Source organism: Protopterus annectens, chromosome 7.part0 (assembly GCF_019279795.1).
Source record: "Protopterus annectens isolate FY-2018-M chromosome 7.part0, PAN1.0, whole genome shotgun sequence".
NCBI lineage: Eukaryota > Metazoa > Chordata > Ceratodontiformes > Protopteridae > Protopterus > Protopterus annectens.
In genome coordinates, this window is record NC_056739.1 from 879,892,103 (window position 1) to 879,918,823 (window position 26,721).

At 38.6% G+C, this 26,721-nt stretch overlaps 1 protein-coding gene across 1 annotated transcript in view; it reads right to left on the reverse strand.

Moving 5' to 3' along the window:
* Positions 1-689: 689 nt before the first annotated feature.
* The window catches only part of SCG3 (secretogranin III), a 223,921-nt gene continuing 197,889 nt past the window's right edge, over positions 690-26,721 (reverse strand). Inside the window, exons 11-12 of the mRNA XM_044077455.1 lie at positions 26,415-26,486; positions 690-1,492 (exon numbers count right to left, since the gene is read on the reverse strand). Coding sequence (XP_043933390.1) covers positions 1,374-1,492; positions 26,415-26,486 — 191 coding nt within the window. The 3' untranslated portion in view covers positions 690-1,373. The remainder of the gene's footprint in view (positions 1,493-26,414; positions 26,487-26,721) is intronic.

Here is a 26,721-nt window from a genome sequence, read left to right on the forward strand (position 1 = left end):
TAGTTTTATGTAGCATACCCTAGCTCCAAGTAAATATTATATGTTGGGAGTTCAAATCTGACTGGTGCACCGTTCTTGTAATTTACTTAACAGCTATATGCATAAGATAAGAAAAATGATGAGCTCTTTTGGAACAGACGAGCACCTCTGGATTCATGCCACTGCACCAAATATAATTTCAGAGGGCTGTTTATGTGAAGAAGAGTCTTAGAAACCATTTCCAGCAATTCTACGCTTTTTTTAAGACAGAATCTCCCTCCACCCCTCTTGTAGGGAGATACCCACACACCATCTAAAAACTTACACATATATTTCCATGGCCACGCAGCAGTGGAGAAAAATGCAAAGCCCATTAGTGCTGAAAGTGGTCTGCTTGGCTTTACTTTGCAAAAACAGCAATCTCAGAAATTAAATTTGTAGAGCTGTCTGGCTGCCCTGCCTGTGGACCCTAAGTTAACAAAACTAAGACTATGTTAGAAGGTAGTGACCTGATGTTGCACTCTTGTTATCAACCTGCAGAACATGTGACTAACACAGCTGAAGTGTTTTTACGTTTATCTGGAAATTTCACAGGGGTCTACTGCTCAGGAAATATGCTGCTGCCTTTTAATGACAACACTGCAGTCTGTTCCATCTGAATTATAAGAAAAAATATATATCAGATTATGCAAGATATTCTGAAACAAGTATGAACTTCAACAGCAATTTTAGTGAAAGCTTTTATACTGTTCCACACAGTGCAACTTGACTAGGGTAAAATACTTATGCTGGCACACATATTTTATACACAATCATTAGAACAGAAAGTCAAACATATGCATACTCAAAATATTATTTTAAGGGATATAATAAAAATGAATGCATTTAAAGTATTAAAATTAAGAATGGTAGCATTAGAGAGATCCATACAACTACTAAAGCATTTGACAACTGATCACGCACTCGGAGTACTCTTTTTACAGTAATGATACCCAAGTTACTCAATACAGGATGCTGCAGTATCAAGTAATGCTTCCCATGAGACAAGGTACAGCCTCTAAAAATACACTGTTATGAATCATTTGCCATATTCCTAAAAGTCACGTTTTCTTGCAGAAGGATGTATTTGATCTTGTGGAATTTTGAATATGTACAAACAAATGTTTCCTAATATTTGGTCTTCAGGTTTTTTTACAACTAGTACAAAACTGTTGACTGGGACACAGAAATGTTCAGTATTAGCTATAAAAGTATTCAAATACAGTTTCTACGAAGTGCTTTCTAACAGTTTCTAGTAGTAACACAGTATGTTTTGCAGCCCAGAGCCAGAAGTAAGTGGAGCTGTAATGCAGTTGCTATGAGGTTCCACATTCGTGAGTTTTCTTTGTCTTTTTCTACAAACTGCTGTAGATGCGCTTGATTACATCTGCCTCCTCCTTCTCCAGAATTCCCTTGTTGACATATGTATCCGCTTCCTGGTCAATAAAATCCCTCAGCTTTGAAAGGTCATAGTCTGGAAAATAATACATAGTACCAAATTAGCTTGCAGAGCATCGAATGAAGGGCACTAATGGTTTGATGTCAGACAGTTAGTTCTGTTTTATGCAGAAAGGACTGTGCCTCAGTGGGAAAACTGACTCAAAAATAGATTAAAATAGATTAGGTTTACTTTTGTGTTAAAAGAAAAATGTAATCCAAGACAAATATTAATACCATATTATATATATACATACACATATATATATATATATATATATATATATGAGAGACAGATATTATACATATATACATACATGCATACATACATACATATACATGAAAACATCTGAGGAATCAATAGCCATTTCATAATTTGACATACATACTGCTCAAAAACTGTAATGCAGATCCTTATTTTCCAATTATTAAGAATATGTGTTAGAACAACAACAGGAAAACATGGCATAATTTTATCAGCAACTCAAAGGCATTGTTGTTGTAGCACTGGTCTGCTGATACACAGGAAGTACTTCCATGTCCAGAGGTGGTCCTCGGGGGCTACCCATTGAGAGATAGGACTAAGTAGCCAGAGGTAATTTCTCTCCTGTTTTGGGGAAAGAATAACATAAATGCTAAGGTATACACATGGAAACACGCATATACCTCCCAAATTATTAGCAGTATATGGCATACTTCCAGGGCAGAAAAATGTACTAGGCTGCAGAAAGATTATGCCTAGATCTGCAACATAACTATGTTACAGCACACTAACTTGACTTTTGCCCTGTTGAGGAAAGTGGCTGTATTTGAGTAGGGCATTACTAGAAAGAAGCAGTCAGGCTATGGACAGCAGGCAATAAAGGTGAAGGGGTTCAGTGGATGGTCAGCAAGTCCTCTTCCACCTGGATCATGCAAGTTTTTAAAATTTTAAATCATGTTGTCAAATACAGCATGAAACATTGAGCTGTGCTGTTCTGAAGAAGGCAACACTTCATTTTAGTAAAAAGTACAGTTGTATGAGCTGTTAAAATAACAATACACATAGTTGCTGCCTAATAACTCACTGCTATTTAAAAATGCCACAACAGTTTACAAACTCCTACGGAATAATCATGACTGCAATCACTCAGGGAAAGCATGGATTGCACTAAGCAGTGCTAAAATCCACTGCTATAGCTCTGGACACTAGCTTACCAGTTAAGCAGTCCACTCAGCAAGGATTCCAAAACATTCTAGTCCCTAGCACTTTCAGAATGAGCCCATCCTGCTAGCATTCTGAAAGACTGCTTAGACTCATACTGAAGGCACATTCCAAACCAGTTATCTGTTGCTGAACAGAACAAAAGTAAACCCCATAACGACTGCAAAAAATGTATTTAATTAAGAAACAAAGCAGATAATGTTTAACATGCATATATATCCATTCTCAGCAACAGACTGTGGAGGCTGCCAGCCTAGCCAGATAGAATTTTATAGATAATAAATAGTCATTTGTAAATATGAATGTAAACTACAGTCTTGTTGTCTTAAATGTAAAGAAATAGTGTTACATGTGGAACTGGAAAAAAATGTGACAACAGTGCACTCTACTGACCAAAGTAAAGCATGTGGTGACCCTTTGATGTAGACAGTGGTGCCAAAGGGTCTAGATGAAGAAAGTCTTGCTACTGTCTTAACCAAGAGTTAAATTGCTATATTTAAACATGCAAATGTATTTTTATTGCTCTGCTTCCTGACCAGCTGCAAGATAACAAAAGGAGATGTTAAGAATGTAAATGCAGTTTCTGTTAGCTAGGAACCCGAGGAAGTGTGAAGAATGATGTAATGCGTAGCCTGGGAACCCCAGGAAAGTGAGAAGAATGATGTAATGTGAATCAGAACTGCAATTTCAATGTAAACAGAGAGAACCAGAGAGGATTAAGCATTTTTGCCTTGACCATCCAACTCACAGCACTGTCTTGCTCATATGTAAGTTATCTTAGACTTGTGTTTTCTTTTAGAAATAGCTAGAAACTAGAAAGATTAGACTAAGTGTTTTTCTGTGATGTCAGAACTGTACTACTGAATTATTTTAAGTATTTCTCTGTGATCTCTGAACTCTTAACTAGCACTGTGTAGTAAGAAGTATTGTCTTGTGTTTTTATTATTTATTATTAAATATTTTAAGACCTTTCAACTGTGGCTGTTTTGTGTAGAGATAATTTAAACTCTAGAGTACATTGTATATTTATAGTGATTACTGTACCAAGTCACTCTAATAAGCCCTGGCTGTTTAGTTATACTACCAATTGGATGATAATATTGCATAGTAATAATTGGACACCCTTTTAAGGGCCTTTGAGTAGCTGATAAATATTAGCTGGGTGGTGGCAGGTGGTACTACTGTATAGTCTGGGTAATAGGGGCACAGCTGGAAAACTGTGCCAGGCTTTCCCAGGAGTGTCTGTGTGGTTGTATAAACTCTTATCTCAAGGTGTGTGCATGTGTGTCAGCTACTTGAGCAGGGACACGAAGCACTGGTTGGACAGAGAGGGTGCTGGAGGTTTTAGCTTGCCCAGCTAGGCTGAGACCTGGACCCTATAGCTGTGCCAGTGGGGAGTCTTATTGGGGACCTGGAGAGTAAGGGAGTGACCAGCCCCAGACTGACTGTGATCTCTGTGTGCTCTTAAGGGAAATTGCACTTTACTTTGTGTATTTGTTATCCTTTCCTTCATATATGAGATGCCCTCTCTGGTGTTAGTAGTGAGGATTGAGACTCCTTGATTGCTGGGCCAGGGCATGGGCGCCACACAGATATCAACTTGAAATGAGAGGGAAACATGCATTGTTCCATCGTCCAGGAAATGAATCCTGAAAGTGTCAGTATCTATTCTTTATAATTACTCAAGGGACAAGGAAACAGCATAACTTTATTTATCTTAATGACATTCCAAGATCTCTGGGTTTATACATTGAAAGCTAATTAATATTAAAGATGTGAACAATGATTCTGACTCATCAGTTCATGCTCATTTTCATGGGAACTAGTTCAGTTCCAGCTCATAAAGTGTTAATTTGGTACTTAAGTATTATTGCAACCAGATTTCCAAAGGCACATAATTTGTACAGTTTGGAAGAAAATATGTCAGCTAACCTAACAAGGAGTGCGTAAAGTCTTATGTACTATTGTGTCAGCTTGTTTTTCACACAGGAAGATGAATAATGGAAACATTGAAGTGGCCTGGTAGCATTTTTTCCTAATCTATACAGCTGAGTGCTGCTTTGCAGGGATCCTTAATGCTAGAAGTCATGAAAGTCATGACGTTTCCAACAAGACAAGGAGTTGGGAACATAAGTACACCCACAAAAAAAAAAAGTTCCTTTAAACCAGCTGTAACAATATCTGTAGATGTATTTCCCTCTCACCAGTAAGAGAACACCTGGGTGACGCTTAAGCTAAAGCAAAATTACACACCTCTTCAGTGTTGAACTGTTACAGATTTTCGCTAATAACTGCAGAACCTTACATCACATACTCCTTCCACACTCAAACTTCAAGCCCCCTGAAAATAGACTACACTCCGAAGATCATTACTTCTTTACACTAGCTTGGAAATCTGAGAAGTCCTACCCACAAAGGTAAATATTAAGCCACGTTCAAAAACCAAACTGAAAAACACATTTTCAAACAAGCAAAGTGCAACTGCTTCCAAAATATTAATATTAGTTAAGAATAGTGGATGTCATTTTTGAAATATTGATGTTAAAACGACAAATGAAGAGGAGGTAGTAGGATGATACTTGTGCAGACAGTGAGTGACAGAATGAAAGACTGAAGTGCAAACGGACAATTAAGACCTGAGGTGCACCACGGAGGAGTCAGAGTTTTCGTCGTTTTTCCTCCTGCTGACTTATACCCGATGTGACACACTACTACTTCTACATGATGTTTTCTATGCCTGCACTTGTCTGTACTGAAGTATGGAAAATTTACAACCATGAAAATCTGGTTGTAATAATAAGTAAGCACCATTAATTGTGTAAACAAAATGATTCACTAGCCACACTTATGTGTATGTCAGAATAGATACCAAAACCAGAAGACTAGGGTTGCCTTGTGGTATACCTCCCTACAGTCTCACAGCCATGATACAGATCATGCATCAATCTGCATGAAGCTGATTAATGTAATGTAATAGGAGATTAGCTAATTCATTTGTGAACTCTTCCTGCTTGAGAAATATATATCAGATGTAACTTATTTGTGTCACCTTTCCCCAAAAGTACAGCTAGATGTAGAAGAAGGGAGCACAATACATCTAAGGAACAAATTTTAGAACCATAATTTACCCCACCCTCCAAAACCAAAGGAAAAAAAAACTCATGAGTACAGCAGACTTAAAAATCCTAAGCTACCACTAAGGTGTACTGCAATACAGTAGATGCATTGTGCAAACATCATCACGTAGGTGTGCAGACACGTAAACAATACAGAGTGTCCTGGAACTCTGCAACTTTGTGAGAAGAGATGGAGCAGCAATGAAGTTCATAATAGAATGTTTTTGCTTAAAAAGGTAAGTATTTATTTTTTTAAATAATGGCATTATATAAAAGAATTGCAGCCCTTTGTGTGTAGGTGATGCTAGTTTACAGATTGATGGTTTTGTTTGGTCACTCAGGTATTGCCTTCTTGACCAAATCACGCCAACCATGAGTGAGTCTTAATTATCTACACAGAAATGGAATCTATATTGATTAAATAATAAATCTGTGTACATCCTGCAAATGCCATCAGCATATTTATCCACATCTTCTCCATGTCATCTATTCACCAGCCACCCATGAGAGTACCTTAAAACTGTCTTCTAGCCATTTTCAGCTAAAGAAAAGAAATAAGGAAACCATAGGCAGTCAGACACACAGACACACAGATACACAGACACACGCACACGCACACACATCAAATAGCCAACCATTTGGAAAAGAGTTACCAGTAAAGTGAACCTGATTATGCATAACTAAAGTAAATAAGATAAGCTACCATATCTTATTATTATCCTTACTGTACTACTACTTCTTCTTTCGGCTGTTCCCATTAGGGGTCACCACAGTGGATTATCCGTTTCCATTTCTTCCTGTCCTCTGCGTCTTGCTCTGTCACACCAACCACCTGCATGTCCTCTCTCACCACATCCATAAACCTTATCTTAGGCCTTCCTCTTTTCCTGTTACCTGGCAGCTTCATCCTTAGCATCTTTTTCCCAATATACTCAGCATCCCTTCTCAGCACATGTCCAAAGCAATGTAATCTTGCCTCTCTGGCTTTGTCACCAAACCTTCCAACCTTTGCTGACCCTCTAATATACTTATTCCTAGTCCTGTCCACCCTCATCACACCCAGTGCAAATCTTAACATCTTTAACACTGCCACATCCAGCTCTGACTCCTGCCTTTTTGTCAATGCCGCTGTCTCCAACCCATATAACATAGCTGGTCTCACTACCCTCTTGTAGACCGTCCCTTTCACTCTTACTGGTACTCGTCTGTCACAAATCACTATTGACAGTCTTCTCTACCCACTCCATCCTGCCTGTACTATCTTCCACACTCACCATTACTCTGAACTGTTGATCCCAAGTATTTAAACTCATCCACCTTCACCATCGCTACTCCCTGCATCCTCACCATTCCTCTATCCTCCATCTCATTCACACACATATATTCTGTCTTAGTCCTGCTGACCTTCATTCCTCTTCTCTCTAGAACATATCTCCACCTCTCCAGGGTCTCCTCCACCTGTTCCCTACTCTCACTACAGATCACAATGTCATCTGCAAACATCATAGTCCACGGGGACTCCTGTCTGATCTCATCTGTCAACCTGTCCATCACCATTGCAAATAAGAAAGGGCTCAGAGCTGATCCTTGATGTAATCCCACCTCCACCTTAAATGCATCCGTCACTCCCACTGCAGACCTCACTGCTGTCACACTACCCTCGTACATATTCTGTACCACTCTTACATACTTCTCTGACACTCCCTACTTCCTCATACAATACCACAACTCCTCTCTAGGCACCCTGCCATATGCTTTTTCTACATCCACAAAGACACAGTGCAACTCTTTCTGACCTTCTCTGTACTTCTCTGTCAACACTCTCAGAGCAAACACTGCATCTGTAGTGCTCTTCCCTGGCATGAAGCCATACTGCTGATCACTAATCATCACCTCCCCTCTTAACCTAGCTTCTACTACTCTTTCCCATAACTTCATGCTGGGACTGATCAATTTAATCCCTCTGTAGTTACTACAGCTCTGCACATCACCCTTATTCTTAAAAATCTGTACCAAAAGACTTTTTCTCCATGCCTCAGGCATCCTCTCACTTTCCAAGATTTCATTAAACAATCTAGTTAAAAACTCCACTGCCATTTCACCTAAACACCTCCAAGCTTCCACAGGTATGTCATCTGGACCAACAGCCTTTCCATTCTTCATCCTCTTCATAGCTATTCTTACTTCCTCCTTGCTAATCCACTGCACTTCATGATTCACTATCCGCACATCATCCAACCTTCTCTCCCTCTCATTCTCTTCATTCATCAACCCCTCAAAGTACTCTTTCCATCTGCTCAACACACTCTCCTCACTTATGAGTACATTTCCCTCATTATCCTTTATCACCCTTACCTGCTGCACATCTTTCCCAGCTCTGTCCCTCTGTCTAGTCAATCGGTAGAGGTCCTTTTCTCCCTCCTTAGTGTCCACCCTTTCATACAACTCTTCATATGCCTTATCCTTAGCCTTTGCCACCTCTCTCTTTGCCATGCACCTCATATCCTTATACTCCTCACTGTACTACTGTACTACTAATAGTATAATAATGATAATAATAATAATAATAATAAAATTCAACTAGAGCAAAATACAACCTACAAGGCAACTCATTTATAAAAGCCCATGGAAACTAAATAAAATTATTGTCAATACACAATGTATGCAAACAACTTTATTAATTTATTTCATTAAAATGAATGGAAACAACCATTTAAATAAAAAAAAAAATAGGTAGATAAATGGAAGTTGTGGGGCCTAGCTCATGTGAAACTTAAAATGTCTTGTACTGCAGGATTATGGAACTTGATTTTGTGACCCGTGGCTTTGAAAGTCATCAAATAACTTATTCAAATTTTTTTAAGTGTAAGATATTTTTGTATAACACTCCAGATCTCTACATTTTCCATATATGTGCACAGGAACTCATAACAGAATACAGGTTCAGAGGTAAGTACTAGGCTAACTGCTGTCACGGGCTATTTTAAGTCTAGCCAATTTTCCTTTCTGCACTTGAATTAACTTGTCATATCTAGTTTATTGGCCTTACCCATCTTAGGGACAATAATTATATATTACCCTGAGAATAACTGGGATCATACTATAAATAATTTGATGGGACCTATGCATGGGATAAAGCTTTTAGGAGCTACTTCCGTACATTAGTATTACAGGGGGCAGCCCTGGGGTAAAGTTTCTGTTTCCCATTCATAAATTCAAGTTATGCTTGAATATGCACAGGGATGAACTTTGTTTTATGTGGGTGGAGATTCTGTTCCAGAGCACTGGTATACTCTGTTGATATTGCAGAAGAGCTTTAGATCCCTAGACTGAGTATTTCTGATGCCATTTGATTTGCTAATGTGTATTAAATCCTTCAGTATTGGGTTGGAAGATGCCTCATATGCCAGGCACTGGTCACCTCTTAGCGGTCTTTAGGATACTGAGTATATTGATAGGGCTTTGAGTTGGTCCATGTAGGACCTGTTCTTTAGGCCTTGTGTCCTTTTAGTGAGGTACCTCTGTGGGCATTCTAGTTGTTGCATGTGTCTGGACAGGTACATGCTAAAGGGATCAATTATATTCAATGACTAGCTTAACAAGTTCTGAGTTCAGTGACATCCCTAGAGCTAGACACAATCCCTTTGTTTGTAAGCTTTGCAATAAGAAGGCCTTTCTTGCAAAAATGGACACATTGGTGAAAAGTTAGGTCACTGTACACATAAGTTCCCAAATCCCAAACAACTGGGTCAGCACTTAGGGGCATATTTTTAATGTGGAAGTTCCCTGGGGTGGTAAACTTCCCAAAATATAGTGTGTGTGTGTGTGTGTGTGTGTGTGTGTGTGTGTGTGTGTGTGTGTGTGTGTGTATATATATATATATATATATATATATATATATATATATATGCAAAACACAAGAACCCTGACGGATGGAATGCAGTGTTGAATCAAATATAAAACTTTTAAAAGCTCCAAAAACCAACGATAAAATAGATAAAAAACTGTTTTAATGACCAAAAGCTTCTTCAGACGTTTCACAAATAAAATTACAAGACCCAGTTATATAACAATTAAGGCGTTCAAAAAACGTCACATCCTAGTATAATTAATTGTAAAAAAACACATCCAGCCTCACATTCACGTCACATCCCATTAATCCAAGACCTGAACTACAGCTGTAAATGGCATAAACACGTAACTTATATATGACAAAAAATAAATAATGCAACAACAAAGCAAAAAATATATATAGAAAACATTCAGACATGCGATAGATGAATCCACATATATAGCATCACAAATACATTATGATGCTTACTATAAGAACTCACTTAACAGCATCTCATATACGAAACATTATTGAAAATAGTACCATCCATCGTAAATAACAGATGTAGCAGATGTAGCAGATATACGTGCGATCTTACAAAGAGTAATATTAAAATGAAAATAATAATGAAAAAACATAAACATAAAAATGAAACATCAGTGCAGAATTAAATCTACATAAATAAAATAAATCCTAATATACATGCACAGCCTTGTGGTTCAGAAAATGTGTACCTAAACCAAATCAGATGAAATCAACTACTAATATAGGCTACCCAAAACTACCCTGGCTGAACATGTAAGGAGAAAAATAATAAATGACCTATTAATCAATAATTAATAGATCTAGTTATGTATGTTAAAATTAAAATTAAAATTATGTGTGTTAAAAATACATGCATCAAACGTTGCACAATACGCATACAAAACCTTATAGTCTAACAAATATACCTAAGCCAGAATAGTATAATAGAATCAACCACTAATACTAACTTACTAAAACTATCCTGACAAAAATGCGTTTAATAATGCACCTAAAAAATAACCTATAATTAAAAGTTGGTTGACCGTTACCTGATAGATGAGCACCCAACCTTAACATCCATTCAGTCTCTGACAACTCAGATTGACAATGTCACCCCCTCTCAGCCCAATGGACACAACAACATATATATATATATATATATATATATATATATATATATAGTATAGTATATATATATATATATATATATATATATATATATATATATATATATATATATATACTCAATCTATCAATATAGATATATCTGTATCGAAGGAAGAGGGTGTCCATATAGTGGTAGACATTTGGAAGATTTGAAAATCACTGATGTAGTAAGTCCATCATAGATCTGTATCATCTTCCTTATCCTGGATGAGTGTCGCTGTCTTCCTTTCTCATGGGTAGAATAGTAAACAGCATAAACTCGTAAAAATCACATAAGAATACTGGTACTACTACAGGTTACCATGCAGTCTGTATGAGGCCAAACCTTCTCAGGACTGCGGCTGACAATCCATACTATAATGCCTGCTAAATGTGTAGCTAAGCACTCTGAGTAGTGGCTTCTCAAATATCTTCCAATGATGCACACTTGGAGAAAGCAGCTTTACTTGACTCCTGCCCTAGTGGAGTGAGGCCTAACCCTTAAGCTCTAGTAATGGTTGCCATAGCTAAAAGGCAGTTCAGTTCTCTTGACAGTCTGAAGTGTCTGCTTTGTAACTGGTTTGCTTTGTTTCCAGTTTTATAAATAAATCAACAAACTGGTTGCATGTTTTCTGATATCTTTACTCCTCATAGTATTATAATTAATTTACTTATGTTCATCCATAATATACTTTCATTTTTATTCTACATTTCTAGAAAGGAAACTAGACAGCTGAACTATAAGATACAACAGAAGCAAACATTAGCTTGAAAGAAGGATTTGTTTTGAATTACACCCCTCTTTCTGAAAAACTGATGAGATTCTCTAAAATTAATGCTTACAGTTCAGAATGTTCCTTGGTGAAGTCTCAACTACTAAATACAGATATTTTTCATGAAAGAAATTTCAGATGCACCAAGATTAGCTTCTCGATCACAAGGTTTAAATTCCATGGAAGAGAAACATTTCTGTTAGGGTCCTTTGATGTAAAATACTTCTTTGGTACTGTTTTGCTGTTATATGAGAAGCTGTAGGACAGACCAGAAGAAAACAAACAGACATGACTCACAAATGGGTATTGTCTGAGGAATAAGAAAGGTCAAAGGCAAAAAGACGGGACAAGTTATGTAAAGGCAGAGAGATGACAATGAAAAGGATTCATACCTTCTGCATAGCACCATTATCTGGAAAGCTTCTCCATTTTACTAAACAAGATTTCCTAAGGCTGTGTTAAAACAGATAAAATATCCTCAGGAAATAAAAAAAAGGCTATTAGGTATTGACTGTAAATCTTCTAAAATGAAAGTCAGGGGTGATTTCATACTGAATCTTTCTCCTGCTGTAAGGTCAATAAAACATTAATCATTGTATGAGGTAACATTTGATTTTTTTTTTTTGCTATTTCCTGTTATAGACAAAACCAAACCAGCTTTGGAATAGAAAGGAGACCTTAGAATCACATCTGCCTTCTTGCATTTCACCTTTGGTAAAATAAGGGAAACTGGAAAAAAATGCATACAGCAGACTGTGGTTCTACTGTAATGTCAAAACATCATGTCCAGTTTTGTGATGAAAATGTCTCATATAAATTAGGTAGTCAGAGGTTCTAGTTAAAAACAAACACATTTTTGTAATCTGTCCTTATATTTGAATACACTGGACTGGACTATTTTATAGAGCTCTCACTCATAGGCTTCTGAATGACCTCTGCTGAGAGAACTTGTAGAAACAGGAGGTAGAGATGGCTTAGGTTGATAATCCCATTGACAATGTCTATTACTACTTTCCTGCATATACTTGTAAAACACATGGTTTCAGATATGGCTGAAAATACTTTTAATGCTATATGCATCTTTAACTAGGAAAGGAATCAAGTATCCTGACTCTAAAGAACCGGACTCTCCATCTTTGCTGCACAGCATCTGTCTGAAATCAGGTAGGGGACACTTGCTGAAAGGGTTTCTATGAACTGCAGTGAATTTTCTGACTCTTCTTGTTTGACTGTTTCATTAGGGAATAAGTCAATGGCAGAGATAAGTGTAAGCAGTTTTGATTCTGATCCTTAAAACCTGTGCATTACCACTGATTTTTTTCTATGTCAGACCTGACATTGGACACCATCCAAATGGCTGACGATGCGAATACAGAAGTCCAGAGAGCCATCCTGGCTGATGTTGGCTGGAGGATGTTCTGTGAAAAACAATGCAATAATTGTATGTTGTACTTTGTCTTGTGACAAAAAAAAAAAAAAAAAAAACTTTTAAGAGTTTGAATTCAGGGTGATGATCAAAGCTTTGGTAGGCTGCAGAAAGAAGCAAGGCCACTCTTATGCAAATTTTGAATGAAGTTTGTTTGAATAAGCCAGTTGCCCATGTACGGTTAAATCTAAGCACATTAGTTTCTGAAACAGAAATACTGGGGTTTGCTGTTTGCTAAACACTCTGACAACTGAAGAAAAGACTAAAGGTAAAATAATTTAATTTAACCTTAATTTCTCACAAGTTAAAACTTAATTTCTCATACTACCTTACTTATATATGCCAACACTGCAGTTGCACAATACTGGCGAAAGGACATTGATGCACAACTACGATCTCTCTAAATCCGGAAACCGTTTGATGAGCTGCATTTCATAGGGATTGCTTCACAAAGTATTCCCCTAGTCATTTAGATTTTGAATGTCTGTAAATATTCCATCTTCAGACTAACCTGGCCAGAATTTGGAGGCTATTCATAACCTATCAAAGCAGCCTACGTCTGGTAATCACCTTGGTGGTATTTACAGACATCTAATTTTGCAGAATTTTACTGGCTATAAGCAAACAGTCACAAAATAGTTTGCTTTTTCATTTTTTTACCTCTGAACTTATCAGAATGACTAACACCTACCTGAAGTTTACTTGATATCTAAAGTTGGTGAAGGTGATTTTTATTTTTAAAATATATTTTCCAGTAGGAATTAAAAAATATATATTCCGAAGTAGGAAAAAAAAATAAATTGAATAATGATCCTTTTTTTAATCCTAGAAGCACTCAAAACTACACTATTATAGATATTACATATTTGGGTAAACAATGCCACTCCTATCAGCATCACAGGGAAAAAAAATTTTTTATATATATATATATGTATTGTAATATGGCTATTTGTGGAAGTTTTGTTACACTGAAGAAGGCTATGTAAATTTTTGCCGAAACCGGTCTGTTGCCATATTAAATTTTATAAACCTCAGAGAAAATGTGTGTCTAATGACTGAATATCTACCCCTTGTCTTTGGTCCACCTATCTCATGCAAACTAATTTGTTTTTTTCATTTAAAAATATTCTGCTTCAAGGAGTGTTATTCAGACCAACAAAGATAGCCTTGGAAGATGGTTGCTTAGCTTGGCTGGTCGGTTCCAAAGTGTCAAAAATAAAAATTCCATCAAACTTAAAACAAAAGTTTGGTAAAAAATACTACAAGTGAGTGAATAGTTTTTGAAGGCAGCCTGGTACCATGAGTGATATTGGCTCAACCTAAATGTTGGCTTAGGGAATGCATGCAAAGAAACAGATATGCTTAGGCAACACAGGCTTACAAGTGAGGTGGTGGCGAAACATGAGGTATGACTAGCAATGTCTTTCGGCTTTTCCCGGTTAGGGGTCGCCACAGTGGAACTCTGATCTGCTAATGATTGGCAATGGATTTTTACGGTGCCGAGTTGCCAGCCCAACACCCAACCTTCAAGGAAGGCACACCCATTCACCCACGCACCTACCTGCATGTCTTTAACGTCACTTGACCACAGGGAGGACATGCAGACTCCACACAGAAGGCGCTCCAGCTGAGAATCGAACAGGAGAACATCTTGCTGTGAGGCGACAATGCTAACCGCTGCACCACCGCAGCATGAAATGAAACATGAGGTGAAACATGAGGTATGACTAGTGAGGCTATAAGAACAGCTAATGCGTGCAAAAGCTCAACTAGGAGAGTGATAGGGGAGGACAAAGGATGCCAGGAAAAAGTCCTCATTCCATGACAATTTAAGGTTTATCTGTTTGCCCAAGAAGGTATGGGAAAAGGATCCCACAGTCTTCCTGGAACTGTAGAGGAAGGGAATCCCAGGCAGACCACATGGCCAGGGTGGCAGGAGATGATCAAATATGAATCATTACAAACATCTAATTTAGAAAGTGTACAATCAGAAAGTAAAAGTGTTATTACAAAGATAAAGCTGTGGAGTTAAATGGGGAGCTGATTTCATGGACAAAATTCACTGTGATGAGGATTTGCCTGGTAGATATATAAGAAGAGGCAGGCTTGGATTGAGACTAGTATGTGGAGGTGGTATCATGTAGAGGACATTGCTAAAGTAATATACACTGACACTTGCAAGGCCAAATGACACTTTAACAAGATAGGTTGTGGAGAGGTGAAATAAGATGCAGGTGCAAGCAACAGCTACAGGGACAAAGTACAGACACTAACGGGACCTGCATAGTCATCCATGAAGGTGATGATGAAGGATCTGGAGTGAACCAAAGTATCCAGTAAGGAAGTTATGGTGGAAACCAGGAGAAGGAGGGGTGGGATGCTGGAAAGGAAGGAGCTTAGTGCCTCAAAGTGGCTAACTGGGGAGTAGGGTCTCTCTTAACAACAGGGACAGAAATTATAATGGGCCAATAAGAATAGCCTTAAAGATGATGTTGTGGAAAGAAAGTAAAAAAGTATAGATTAAGAAGAATGGAATAACTTAGGGGAGATTTCTTACTAAATTCTGGAAGCTTTCCAGATCAAAAGGTAGAAAAGCAGTGATCAAAGGAACCAGAAAAAAATACTAAGAGAGCCATAGAAGTGAGCTTTGAATACATTCTCCCAAGGTAAGTTAGATCTAGTGGGGTGCAAATACAATGGAATGCCAGTGCTGGAGAGTCTGAGCTCTTTTATTTTGCTGATGGGGAATACTTGTGAGTGGAGGAAAGTGTGGAACATGAGCCATTCTTAAGTGATTTCATGAGGATCAACAAGTGATGAAGTCAATGAAGATGGAGTGATTCATCATGAGTATTCATGGTAGGTTTAAAATGACAATCAGGAATGTGGCTGATAAAAGCTGTCTGGGATAGTGGAGCCCACAGTGAAGATGAGTGCAGTAAAATAGATACATGCCCAACATACAGAGCATCCAAAAGGTGGCTTCAGTATCTCCAGTAATGTCACCAGTCAGATAATCCTCCATCCAGGCAGAAGAAGCGTACAGTATTACTCACTAGTAAAGATGGAATAGACGTACAACAACACAGAGTGTGTGTCTGTCATGTATAAACAAGGCTGGACTACATGGACATGTCTAGTGCTGCACTGCAGTATGTCCATAGTCCTGTGATGTTGCATAATACATAACTGTAAGTATGTTGGCAGCTACATGCCAAACAGTGTGTTATACTCAATTATGGGCCGGATAAGAGCTGACTATAGGGGGGTTATAACTTCTTTTGCTCTAGAGGCGATGCCTTTACTAATCAAGTGTGCTATGTAGAAAGCTTTCCTTACTACAGTAGACACACGGTGGCCAAAGTTAAGGTCGCAATCAACTTGTGATCCTAGGTCCCTTACCACTTTATGGTTACTTAGGATATTGTTGTGGATTTGATAGTGTGAAGGGACATTGTGCTGAAGGGAATAATGATGCATTTCTTTGCATTCAGTTGTAAGACCATGACTAATACAAGTATATAGCAAACAGTAGGGGGCCCAGCACTGATCCCTGTGGCACCCCACTGGTAACAGGTCTACTGGTTTATGTGGAGCCACCCACTTTGATAGTGTGTGTCCGGTTTGTGAGCCAGTTGACAACCTGTCTTACAATGAATGGGTTTACATTCCATTTGCTAAGTTTATTGGTGATGCCTGAATGTGGGATTGTGTTGAAAGCCTTTGCCAGGGCGAGGTATGCTGTGTGAACAGATTTGCCCCTGTCAGAGGTTTCTAACAAAGAAGATCAAGGGACTCCAGCATGTGCCTTACACAGAGCGACTAAAGTCCCTGTCACTATACTCTGTATCATATAGACTTGTTAGAGAATACTTATGCCTGGCCTGCAGAGCAATCCAAGACTCAAGCCCAGTGAACTTGCTGCATATCCATAAATCAAATGGGATTAGGGCTACCCATTCCAGAGACCTAAATATGGCCTGTGACTTAAATAGGACATGCTGGAAGGACAGATTTATTGTCAGCGACTGCCTTGTCTTTGGAACAGGCTACCAATTCATATGAAACAGGGCACCTCTATGACACTGTTCAACAGGAACCTGGATGAGTGGATGGGGCACCATAAATTCTTACTGGGGATAGAGCCCACAACCCTACTGGACATGGGCAGTTATCACTAAAAACAATCTTGTGTATTGACTAGCATTTCTATGGTATTACATTGGGATGAAATGGCTAGGCTTAAAATGACCTCCGGGTTGATAGCCTAGTCATCTCCTATGATCCTATGATCCTATACAGCACCACACTAATTACCGGCTATCTAAAGGATGCAGGAATTCAAAAGACAAATGTGTAAGTCACGACAGCCCACTGTACATACATGTCTCTTTTCTGGGGTAGCCCAAGAGCTTTATACGGTAAAGTGACTTAGTCAAACTCACACATTAGACAAATGAAGGCTGAAGAAATCAGACCTTGCACTAGAGGAAGTAACTCATTAACAGCTGATAGCCTTACTCATCTGCACTAAATACCAGGCACACTGTTGTAGCTGAAAGCATGCATTTTACACCTGTATGCCTGCCAAAAACAAGTTAAAAATGCATTCACAGTTAATATTTTAACATTAAACGTGTAGACCTCATGCTGCCCAGTTTATTCACAGCCAAATAATAAATACACTGCCAACAGTCAACTAGGATACCAAGGATTGTACCCAAAGAACATTATTCGTATGATGATTCTCCTGTTTACTACAATCAATTCCTACCTTTACACCATAATTACTTTGAGCTGCAGGAACAACATATTTAAACACAAACACACACACACACACACACACACACACACACACACACACACACACACACACACACACTCTCTTCCAAATCCATGGCCATTCCACCCTAGGTAACAAATACAAAATATTTTCTGAATTGTAATTATGAAAATCTAATGAATGGTAACGTAGCTTATATCTGTCAGAAACACACACACACACACACACACACACACACACACACACACACACACACACACACACACACACACACACACACGCACACACACACACACTTACTTTCAAATTCATGGCTATTGGCAAATAGGATGTCTGCAGTAAAATACTGTCCCTCACCAACAGTGAATGGCAAAGGCTCTCTCACCAATGGCAAACCAAAAATCCACTTCTAAAACTGCACTACACTCAAAAATGTCAAATCGCAATTCAGCTGTCCTATGGCAAACTGTAAATCAATTCACTTCCAACTCAGCAGTAAAAAATGGCAAATCACATTTCAGCTATCCTATGACAAACTGTAAATCCATTAATTTCCAACTCAGCAGTAAAAAAATGTCAAATGGCAATTTCACTGTCCCAACAATAGCAAACTGTCATTCCACTTCCAAAACTATAAATGGCACATTAAAACTGTCCCACCAACAGGAAATAACAGTTCCACTGTCCTACCAACAGCCACTTCCAAAGTAAAAAAAAAAGTGCTAGGAAAATTAAAATACCATGGTTGATTGTCAAACTCCAGGAAGCCTCACTCTCACGGGTTCTTCATTTGAGCCAATGAGAGAGACAGCAAGAGAGAAAGAGACAGTGAGATTTCCTGCTGCTAGAACAGCCAAGCAAGAATTATTGGCACAGCGATAATGTAGGCAATAGTGAGGCAGTTTCTTTCTTTGTTTTATTTCTGTAGTATTTCATAGTTAAGTAGAAAGCTAACTGCCTCATGGGCCATTTTAAGCCTAGCCAATTTTTCTCAAAGGTGAGAATCAAACCCTGTAACTTGTGTATTTGAGACAAACATCTTAACCATTTTAACAACCTCCAACCCTAACATCATAAAGTTTAGGCTGCAGAGGTATTCTACAATATCCATGACATGGAAGAAAGAAGATGAACTTTCCAGGCCTCCCAGTCAGTACCAGGTCCTTGGTAGCTGCCTAGATAACCTACAGCTGAATCTGGCTCTGTGTGTGGCTACCAGTGAATCCTCAGCCAGAACAAAAAGCATAACCTACACAATGACACTGTCAGACCTATATTCCTTACAGGCATCAAAGCCAAATGATTCTGTGACCTCATCATCTTCACAGCCAGTTTCTGCAACCTTCCTACCCACCATTGTTATAAATTGTAAGATGCCCAACTATGAGTAATGGAATATTCAATTGTGGAAATGAAAACATAGCGCATTACACACAACTGCTGGCTGAAAGTACTATATGGCATTCAAAGCCCTTGTGACTCACTTGATTTCATAACCTGCAGTGCCAGTTGATGTCCTGGGACATTGGACCCTCCACCCCAGGTTGATCCCATGGATACTCTTTCCAGTCATAATCCATTCAGGACCCCACCATTTGAATGTATATAGAAGGCATAAAACTCAGACAACTCATCACATACCTACGACATGATAATGTAAATTTCCATATCTATAGGCAGAGGTGCACCAACATCTTGGCCACCTTACAGCCATAAACTGACACCTTCAGGAGAAGACCAGCAAACACTTACTCATCTGGTGTGAGGACCCACTTGACACATTATACCAGATTGCTCTTAGAGCCCGATCTGTTGTACATTCTTCTTGGCCTTGTCTCTGACATTCAGTGTCCTTCCTTCTGCACCTAATGTTATACATAAGTGGCCACCCACACTGACATCTTCTACAACCTTTGCCCACTAGCTATTCTGTTGTGATACTACTTTTCATCTCTGCATATGGCACTGAAGAGGACTGCATTTCCTCCTCAGTAACATTCACATTCACCTTATACATTCCAGTCATCCATACCTGTTGTAACACACAGCAACATCATGCATTAGTTAAGCCAGTCTAAGGTATAAGTCCTTCAACCGTGACTGTAAAGACAAATCGCCACAATGTAATATTCTATGGAAAGATGTAGCTTCAATACTTGGCGATCTATAAAGACATACTAGATGCTCAATAACATACCCTATGCTTGCTTGTTTGTCGCAAAATGAATATTTAAACAAACTCACTTCAACACAAGTATGTTATGGAGACCAATGAGTTTGAAACTTTTCTTACCTGTGACCCAGTGCATAATGAAGTACCATCATGGAGGTATGCTGATTTTGTTTACTGAGGTGCAATACACAATGTCCTACAGAATAGGTCTAGCTAGGCACATGCAGCGGAAAGCAGTGTGTGCTTGTAAAGATTTATAACAGAGATTCTCTGACATATGTATTGATACTTGGCATGAACATTCTTAACACCATTCAGTATTTTAGCATTCTATCTCCATTTGCAGGTGTCCAGCTATACAACAAATGTGTTCAGAATGTAATGGTTCATGCTAAGTGATTCAGGACTCCAACGGTGTACATCTCTGAGTTGTCATGATGCGTGGGCCATCCATCTGTGTCTCGTGAACCAAATGGAGGGGGGGTTGATGCAAGAAACACATTTAGATACATTGAGAACAGGACACATATGTGCATTAAAACACATAGGTTCATAGGTTGGTACTAGGATATCGGCCCTAGGGCTTATACAAGCCTAGTCATAACAATTTCCTGGCTATTTCTTCCCACAGTATTTACTTCCTTGGACCCTTGTCTAGCAGGGCGACTGATGTGATCCCCTGGGTGAATTTCCTATCTCCCATCCAATCATCAAGGTTCCTTATGAAGAGGGCCAAAGAGGTGCTCTGCTTGACATGTATTAGCAGTCTATTCCAGAGTCTATGAAGTCTCTGGGTCAGGAACCTATCCCTCCAGCATGGTTTGTTCATTGTGATGACAAGGTTTAGATCCCTGGAGTGTGTGTCTCTGAGGAATTGGAATTTCTTTAAGTGTAGCATGTCCAACAGCTCTGGGTTTGATATGGCCTTGTATGTTAAGCAGAGATCGCCTCTGAGTAGACGATATCTGACAGAGTATAGGTGGAGTTTTTTTAGATGGTCAGCATAGGCCATCTGCTTTAGACCTGTGAGTCTTTTAGTGAGGTATTTCTGCAGCCTTTCCAGTTGTTGCAGATGTCTTGAGAGGTACATACCAAACGGGGCATTGTATTCTATAATGGGTCTAATGAGGGATGAATACAGTGGGACAATGACCTCCTTTTTTCTGGATGAAAAGCCCTTAGTGATGAGGTGTGCCACATAGAAGGATTTCCTGACTGTTGTGGCAATATGGTTACTGAAGGTGAGACCACTGTCCACCTGTGTCCCTAAGTCTCTCATTACATTTTCAATGTTTAGTGTACTATCACCTATGTGGTAATTCACGGGTGCATGTTTTTTCCCAAAGGAGATAACTATTCATTTCTTGGCATTGAGCTTGAGCCTATGGCTCTGGCACCTAGCTCCATTCATGTCCATTTATTGAATAGTGTGCAAGGGTGTGTGTGATTGCAGTTTTGTGGTTTTAGGTGTTTCATTTATTCTGCTACTTTACAATGCAGAAGCCCTGTATTGCACAAGAGTTTGCCCAATTCATATGATATGCAATGTGACATGCTTGCTACTGTGTGTTGATGTAAAAGTTGCACTTGCTCACATATATCCAATGCTATTCATAACGCAGTGTGTACAGATGTAAAAAATACTGCATATGTGTGTGTTCTGTGTTGTGGCCAAAGATGCTGGAACTTATGGGTTAATTCTAGATGTACAACTTTCACTTTGAAAATAGAGCTTACATCTAATATACAATGATTGACAGCAGTGTCAACAACTGCTAAATCTTTCCCTTAAGTTCACTAATTTTCAAGGTCCTAAAATACGGTTGCTACCCGCCTCTAAAAGTAAAACTTTCTATTCTCAAGAACGCATATGAACTGAGAATCACATAAGATAACTTACTCACCCTTGCTTTTCCAAGATTCAAAATGATACTGGGAGAAAGAGCTTTCTGAAAATTTGGACCTGCATCCCGGAACCATTTACCTATAGAATCTAGAAACCAGTAATTTGTCAAAGTTTCCAAGAAAGTGCTTAAAAAATCTCCAAACAAACAAACAAAAAAAAACAAAAGAAGAGAGAAGAAAGTTAGCATAGATGGTTAAAACTGCTTCCTATGCTGAGGGTGTTTACCTTGCAGCACAAGGTACAGGGTTTGACTCTCACTTTTGAGGGATTGACTATGCTTAAAATGGCCCACAAAGGCAGTTAGCCTAATACTAATCTAGGAATCTAAATGCAAGACAGCCTATGAGATTAATAAGAATGTAAGGTGTATTGAAGCATCTTACTTTAAAATTATGTCTCCCAGAGACTGATGCTTCTTTGCAATAGACTTCCTATTCATGTAAAACAGAGCTCCACACTGACTCTATTCAAACGCAACCAAGATAATTGGATGGGGGAATGTAAATTCACCCCTGGAGTGGCACCCATGCCCCTCATGGACAGGGGTAGCCGGTGTTGATCACAGACCTGCTCTGTTTATAAATTTGTTCTGTGAACTACTTAAAAAGGACAAATGGGGATAGTTGGATTAACCTGGCTTGGCTTGTAAAAGCTCTAGGACCGCTAGCCTAGTAACTGCCTGTGAATCTTTGAACCTATGAAAAGCATCTCCTCTCTGAATCCTGTTGTAATTGTGTTAGAGATATTGGTTAACTACTATATCAGGCTGCACCAACACTCATTCAAAGTTTCATACTTTCTCCAGATAAGTTATACAATATAGTTCTTGTATTCTTAACTCTCTTTTCTTGTTATATTCTCTGTCTTGATGTTTTATGGTAATATCCACTATAGTGATGATAATTGTCAAACTGCTATTTAATGGCATTTAGTGTACTGTTGTAAATATCCATTCTGTAACTTGTACTCTTATTAACTGTTTTACTATTGTTCACTGCTCTATGAGCCTATGTAATGAATGAGAAGCGTCAGCTGACTAGATCACTAACCCTATCATGAAATACTAATAAAAAATATGTAAATAAATAAATAAATAACATGCACTACATGATTGTGAGGTTATTTACACATATACAAAAACACACAAGTTTTGAACATTAAGCTCTATGTTGTGATGTATAGTCCACAATCACATACCAACTATATATTTACGTTTTTTAAAGTGGCATCTAAAAACAATGCCAACCACACACACACTTGTGTGATTGAAGAGGGAAGCACAAACCTTTGTAGATTAATTTCTCCCATACTTCAAGCTTTTTGGAAACATGCAACAAGAATGCAATTGAATTGAGATCTGGTGTCTATTTACTTACTCAGTTTTCTTGGCTACTAGAATGCCATGTACTACAAAACAGCACTGATCCCAGTGCTAAAACCTTACAAATTATTACATCACATTAGTGAGAAGTAGAGAAGGAGGCAGAAAGTCATCCCCCTAACCTCAGTAAGCAGGACTTACTTATTGTCAATGTCTTACAGCACACATATCATGGAAGATATGATAGCTACAACTCAGCTGTGCTTGTATGCATATCACTGATGCGATAGTCAAGGAACATAATCAATGAAATTATGAGGCTTGGGTGAGAAGACTTTGTCTGAGGTAGGATAAATAACATATGTCTGCAAGGTTTGCAAATGTTGCTGTTATATAGTGCAGGGGTGCATGAAAAGGGTGCTGTGGGGGCTACACTGGGGTATGGTATACTGCTGGATGGACATACCTGTGCCTTTGGGTTCCTGTCTGACTATGGATATGTTAGGATAGTGTGCAGCCTGAACAGTGGGATGATATAACAATGTATGGGTACACCAGTTATTGCCAATCAAAACATCTCTATGCTAGGGATGTGTGTGGCCTGTCCAGTTATATAATGCATCACTGCATGGGCACACGTGGGTATCTGTTTACCCATGCCTGTGTTGGTGCAGTATATGTCTTGCACTAGGCATGGTATAGCACTGTGTGACTATTCCTATGGGCATTCCTGTGGATATTAATGATCTGCAGTCATGTGACAGGTATTATAAATATTTGTTTCCCAGTGTTTCATGCACAGGGACTATTGGTATGTTTCACCACACATATAACATAGAAATATTTATATGAACACTTTCAGTAATGTCACATGTGATAGATACCCATTGGATAGCACTGACTGATGGTGAGATAGATACCTATTGGCCAGCACTTCCCCTTTGACTGAGGGTGAGATAGATACCCATTGGCCAGCACTGACTGAGGGTGTGATAGATACCCATTGGACAGCACTGGTAGGGGGCATGAGATACCTACACAGCTTCAATATCAGAATGCTTGTGACTGGGCAGCACTTCCCCTCTCACTGGAGTTGTGATGACTCTGATCTGTTGTCTAACATCAGACATGGCCTTGATAGCCATATCATGATGGGGGATTATTGATCCTGCCCTACACAAAGACCAGTATTTGTGCTATGTGTGTTCAGCTGACACATATCAATGCTGGGACACATAAGGGACACACTAGTGTGGATTCACATACAAGGCATGTTTCTCCCACTTCCTGTGTTATGGTTTCATATATGTTGACTATAACATGCATATGTCCTCTACATGCTTGCACTTCATGATGGTCATGAGCTAAACTTGGCAGTGTGTCACTGAGACACATGTGCTAATATCAGTGACCTTACAAGTGCTATCAGCCATTGCTGTCAGTTTATTTATAATAAATAACTACAAAAGAACAAAAAATAAATAAAATCAAAACAAATGTGAAGTATGTCTTACAGCCCAGTGGCAACATAGGAAGGATAGTGGGCATGATGACCTTCCAAACTTCCAAAATTATGCCACCTCACTTTTTTATTTTATTCTGTTTATTATTAAACTGCGGTGGTGGTGCTGCGGTAGCGTTGTCGCCTCACAGTAAGACGCTGTCCAGTTCGATTCTCAGCTAGAGCATCTTCTGCGAGGAGACATGCGTGAATGGGCGTACCTTCGTTGAAGGTTGTGCATCAGGCCTGGCAAGCCGGTACATAAAAATCAACTGCCAATCATTAGCGGACCGGAGTTCCGCTGTGGCAACCCCTAACCAGGAAAAGCCGAAAGACACAAACAAATTATGAGTGGTAGATTCATAAGTAAATTAACTCAAAATCAAAGGCATTAAACAAATCTTGAGAATAGACAAAAAGTTCAAACTAATTTTTAAGCATCAGAGTTTACAAATGATAAATGAGTTCAGATTTATTTAAGTGCCTATTAACTAAGCAGTGATAGCACAGCAGGTATAACAGAACAAACTACAGCAGGAGCATAAAATATAACAATAATAATAATAACATATAAAGTAAAAAAATATTGTTGGTAACATATAAGATAGTGACATACAGACAAGCACAATATAAATACCATTCTGGTTGTAAGCAGAGTTAAATTAGAGTGGCTGCTATTCATAAACATTGTGGCCATGCAGAAGGCCTGGTACAATACAGACTGGTGTGCTAAAGCCCTTTGTGTTTTGCACAACATGGTATACAATGGTGTAAGATATTGCCCATAGCCTTACCCTGTTGTGTAGTCATAGTACTCTGTGCATGGACTACAAGTGCAAATGACCCATTTCCCCAGTCATACATTATTCCCAGGCACATAAGACCATCATTGTACAGGTTAGCTCCAACCTATGGGAACTGCATGCACTCCAATCTTGTTGAACTTGGCAGTGCAGGGATCACTCCTAATATGCTGCTGAGCAAACGTATTAGTGCTGTTTAAAAAAAAAATACAAAAAAAACAACAACAGCAAATCCTCCTTTGCATGGGCGGAGCACCCCATGCCAGTGTTTGCTGCACTGCAATTAAACCTACTAACAAAAATATAATTATTCAATCCCCTTAAGGTGATACTGACAAAATCCCACCAGTGGGAATTCACACAACACCAGATCTCCTCATTACCATAATATGGTAAAGGTCTTAGCTCTGCCATCATACCTCAGGAGTGAAACATTCTTAAAGATGCACTTCTTGGCATGACAGGGGAAATGCAGATCAGGTAAGAGTAATGTTCCCATAACTACTTAGAAAGGTACAATGTAATTTGCTAACCTGCCTTTCCCCGCTGTGCTGTGCTATGTTGTGTAGTGCTACCATGTTACACTGCACTCCGCTCCCATTGTAGGTACAGTAGTGAATAGTATACAGTGGTACGTTGCCATTCAACAACATTGGAAGCCTTTTGTTAGCTACAGTGGACTATTGCATTGCACATCTATGAATCATTGTAATTCACAACAGTGTACTAAACATAGAGTGTAACACATCAATGAAGACTTTCATTTCCTAGCTTATATATTTTTTCCTAAAATATAATTTCCTTTTTAATTTTTGTAATAAAACATAGCAACTTAAAATCATCGATCACTATACACTGCACATAAAGGAATTTTGAAAGACTATTTTATCATATTGATCAGTGTTTTGCTCCGTGCAGGGTGATAATTAAAAAAAAAATATTCAGACATACCTTCTTTTGTGCCCTTCCTGTTATGTTTCTTCAGCCACTCAATATTTTTTCTGATTGCTTGCAAATATGATTCTGTTTGTAAAACAAAAAGGTCAGTTCTGCTATTGCTTACTATTCTGTATGTATACAGCTAGGAAAAAAATGATCATTCATTCTTTTAGTAATATATTGCATTGGTAAGTTCAGAAATTATGGCACAGCAACAAATTCCTCAGGCATAGTCATGAATAACATGAAAATCAAAGATAAAAGATAACAATATTTTCTTTGCTATGACACTAAAAACACAGTACGTACTATATTAAGT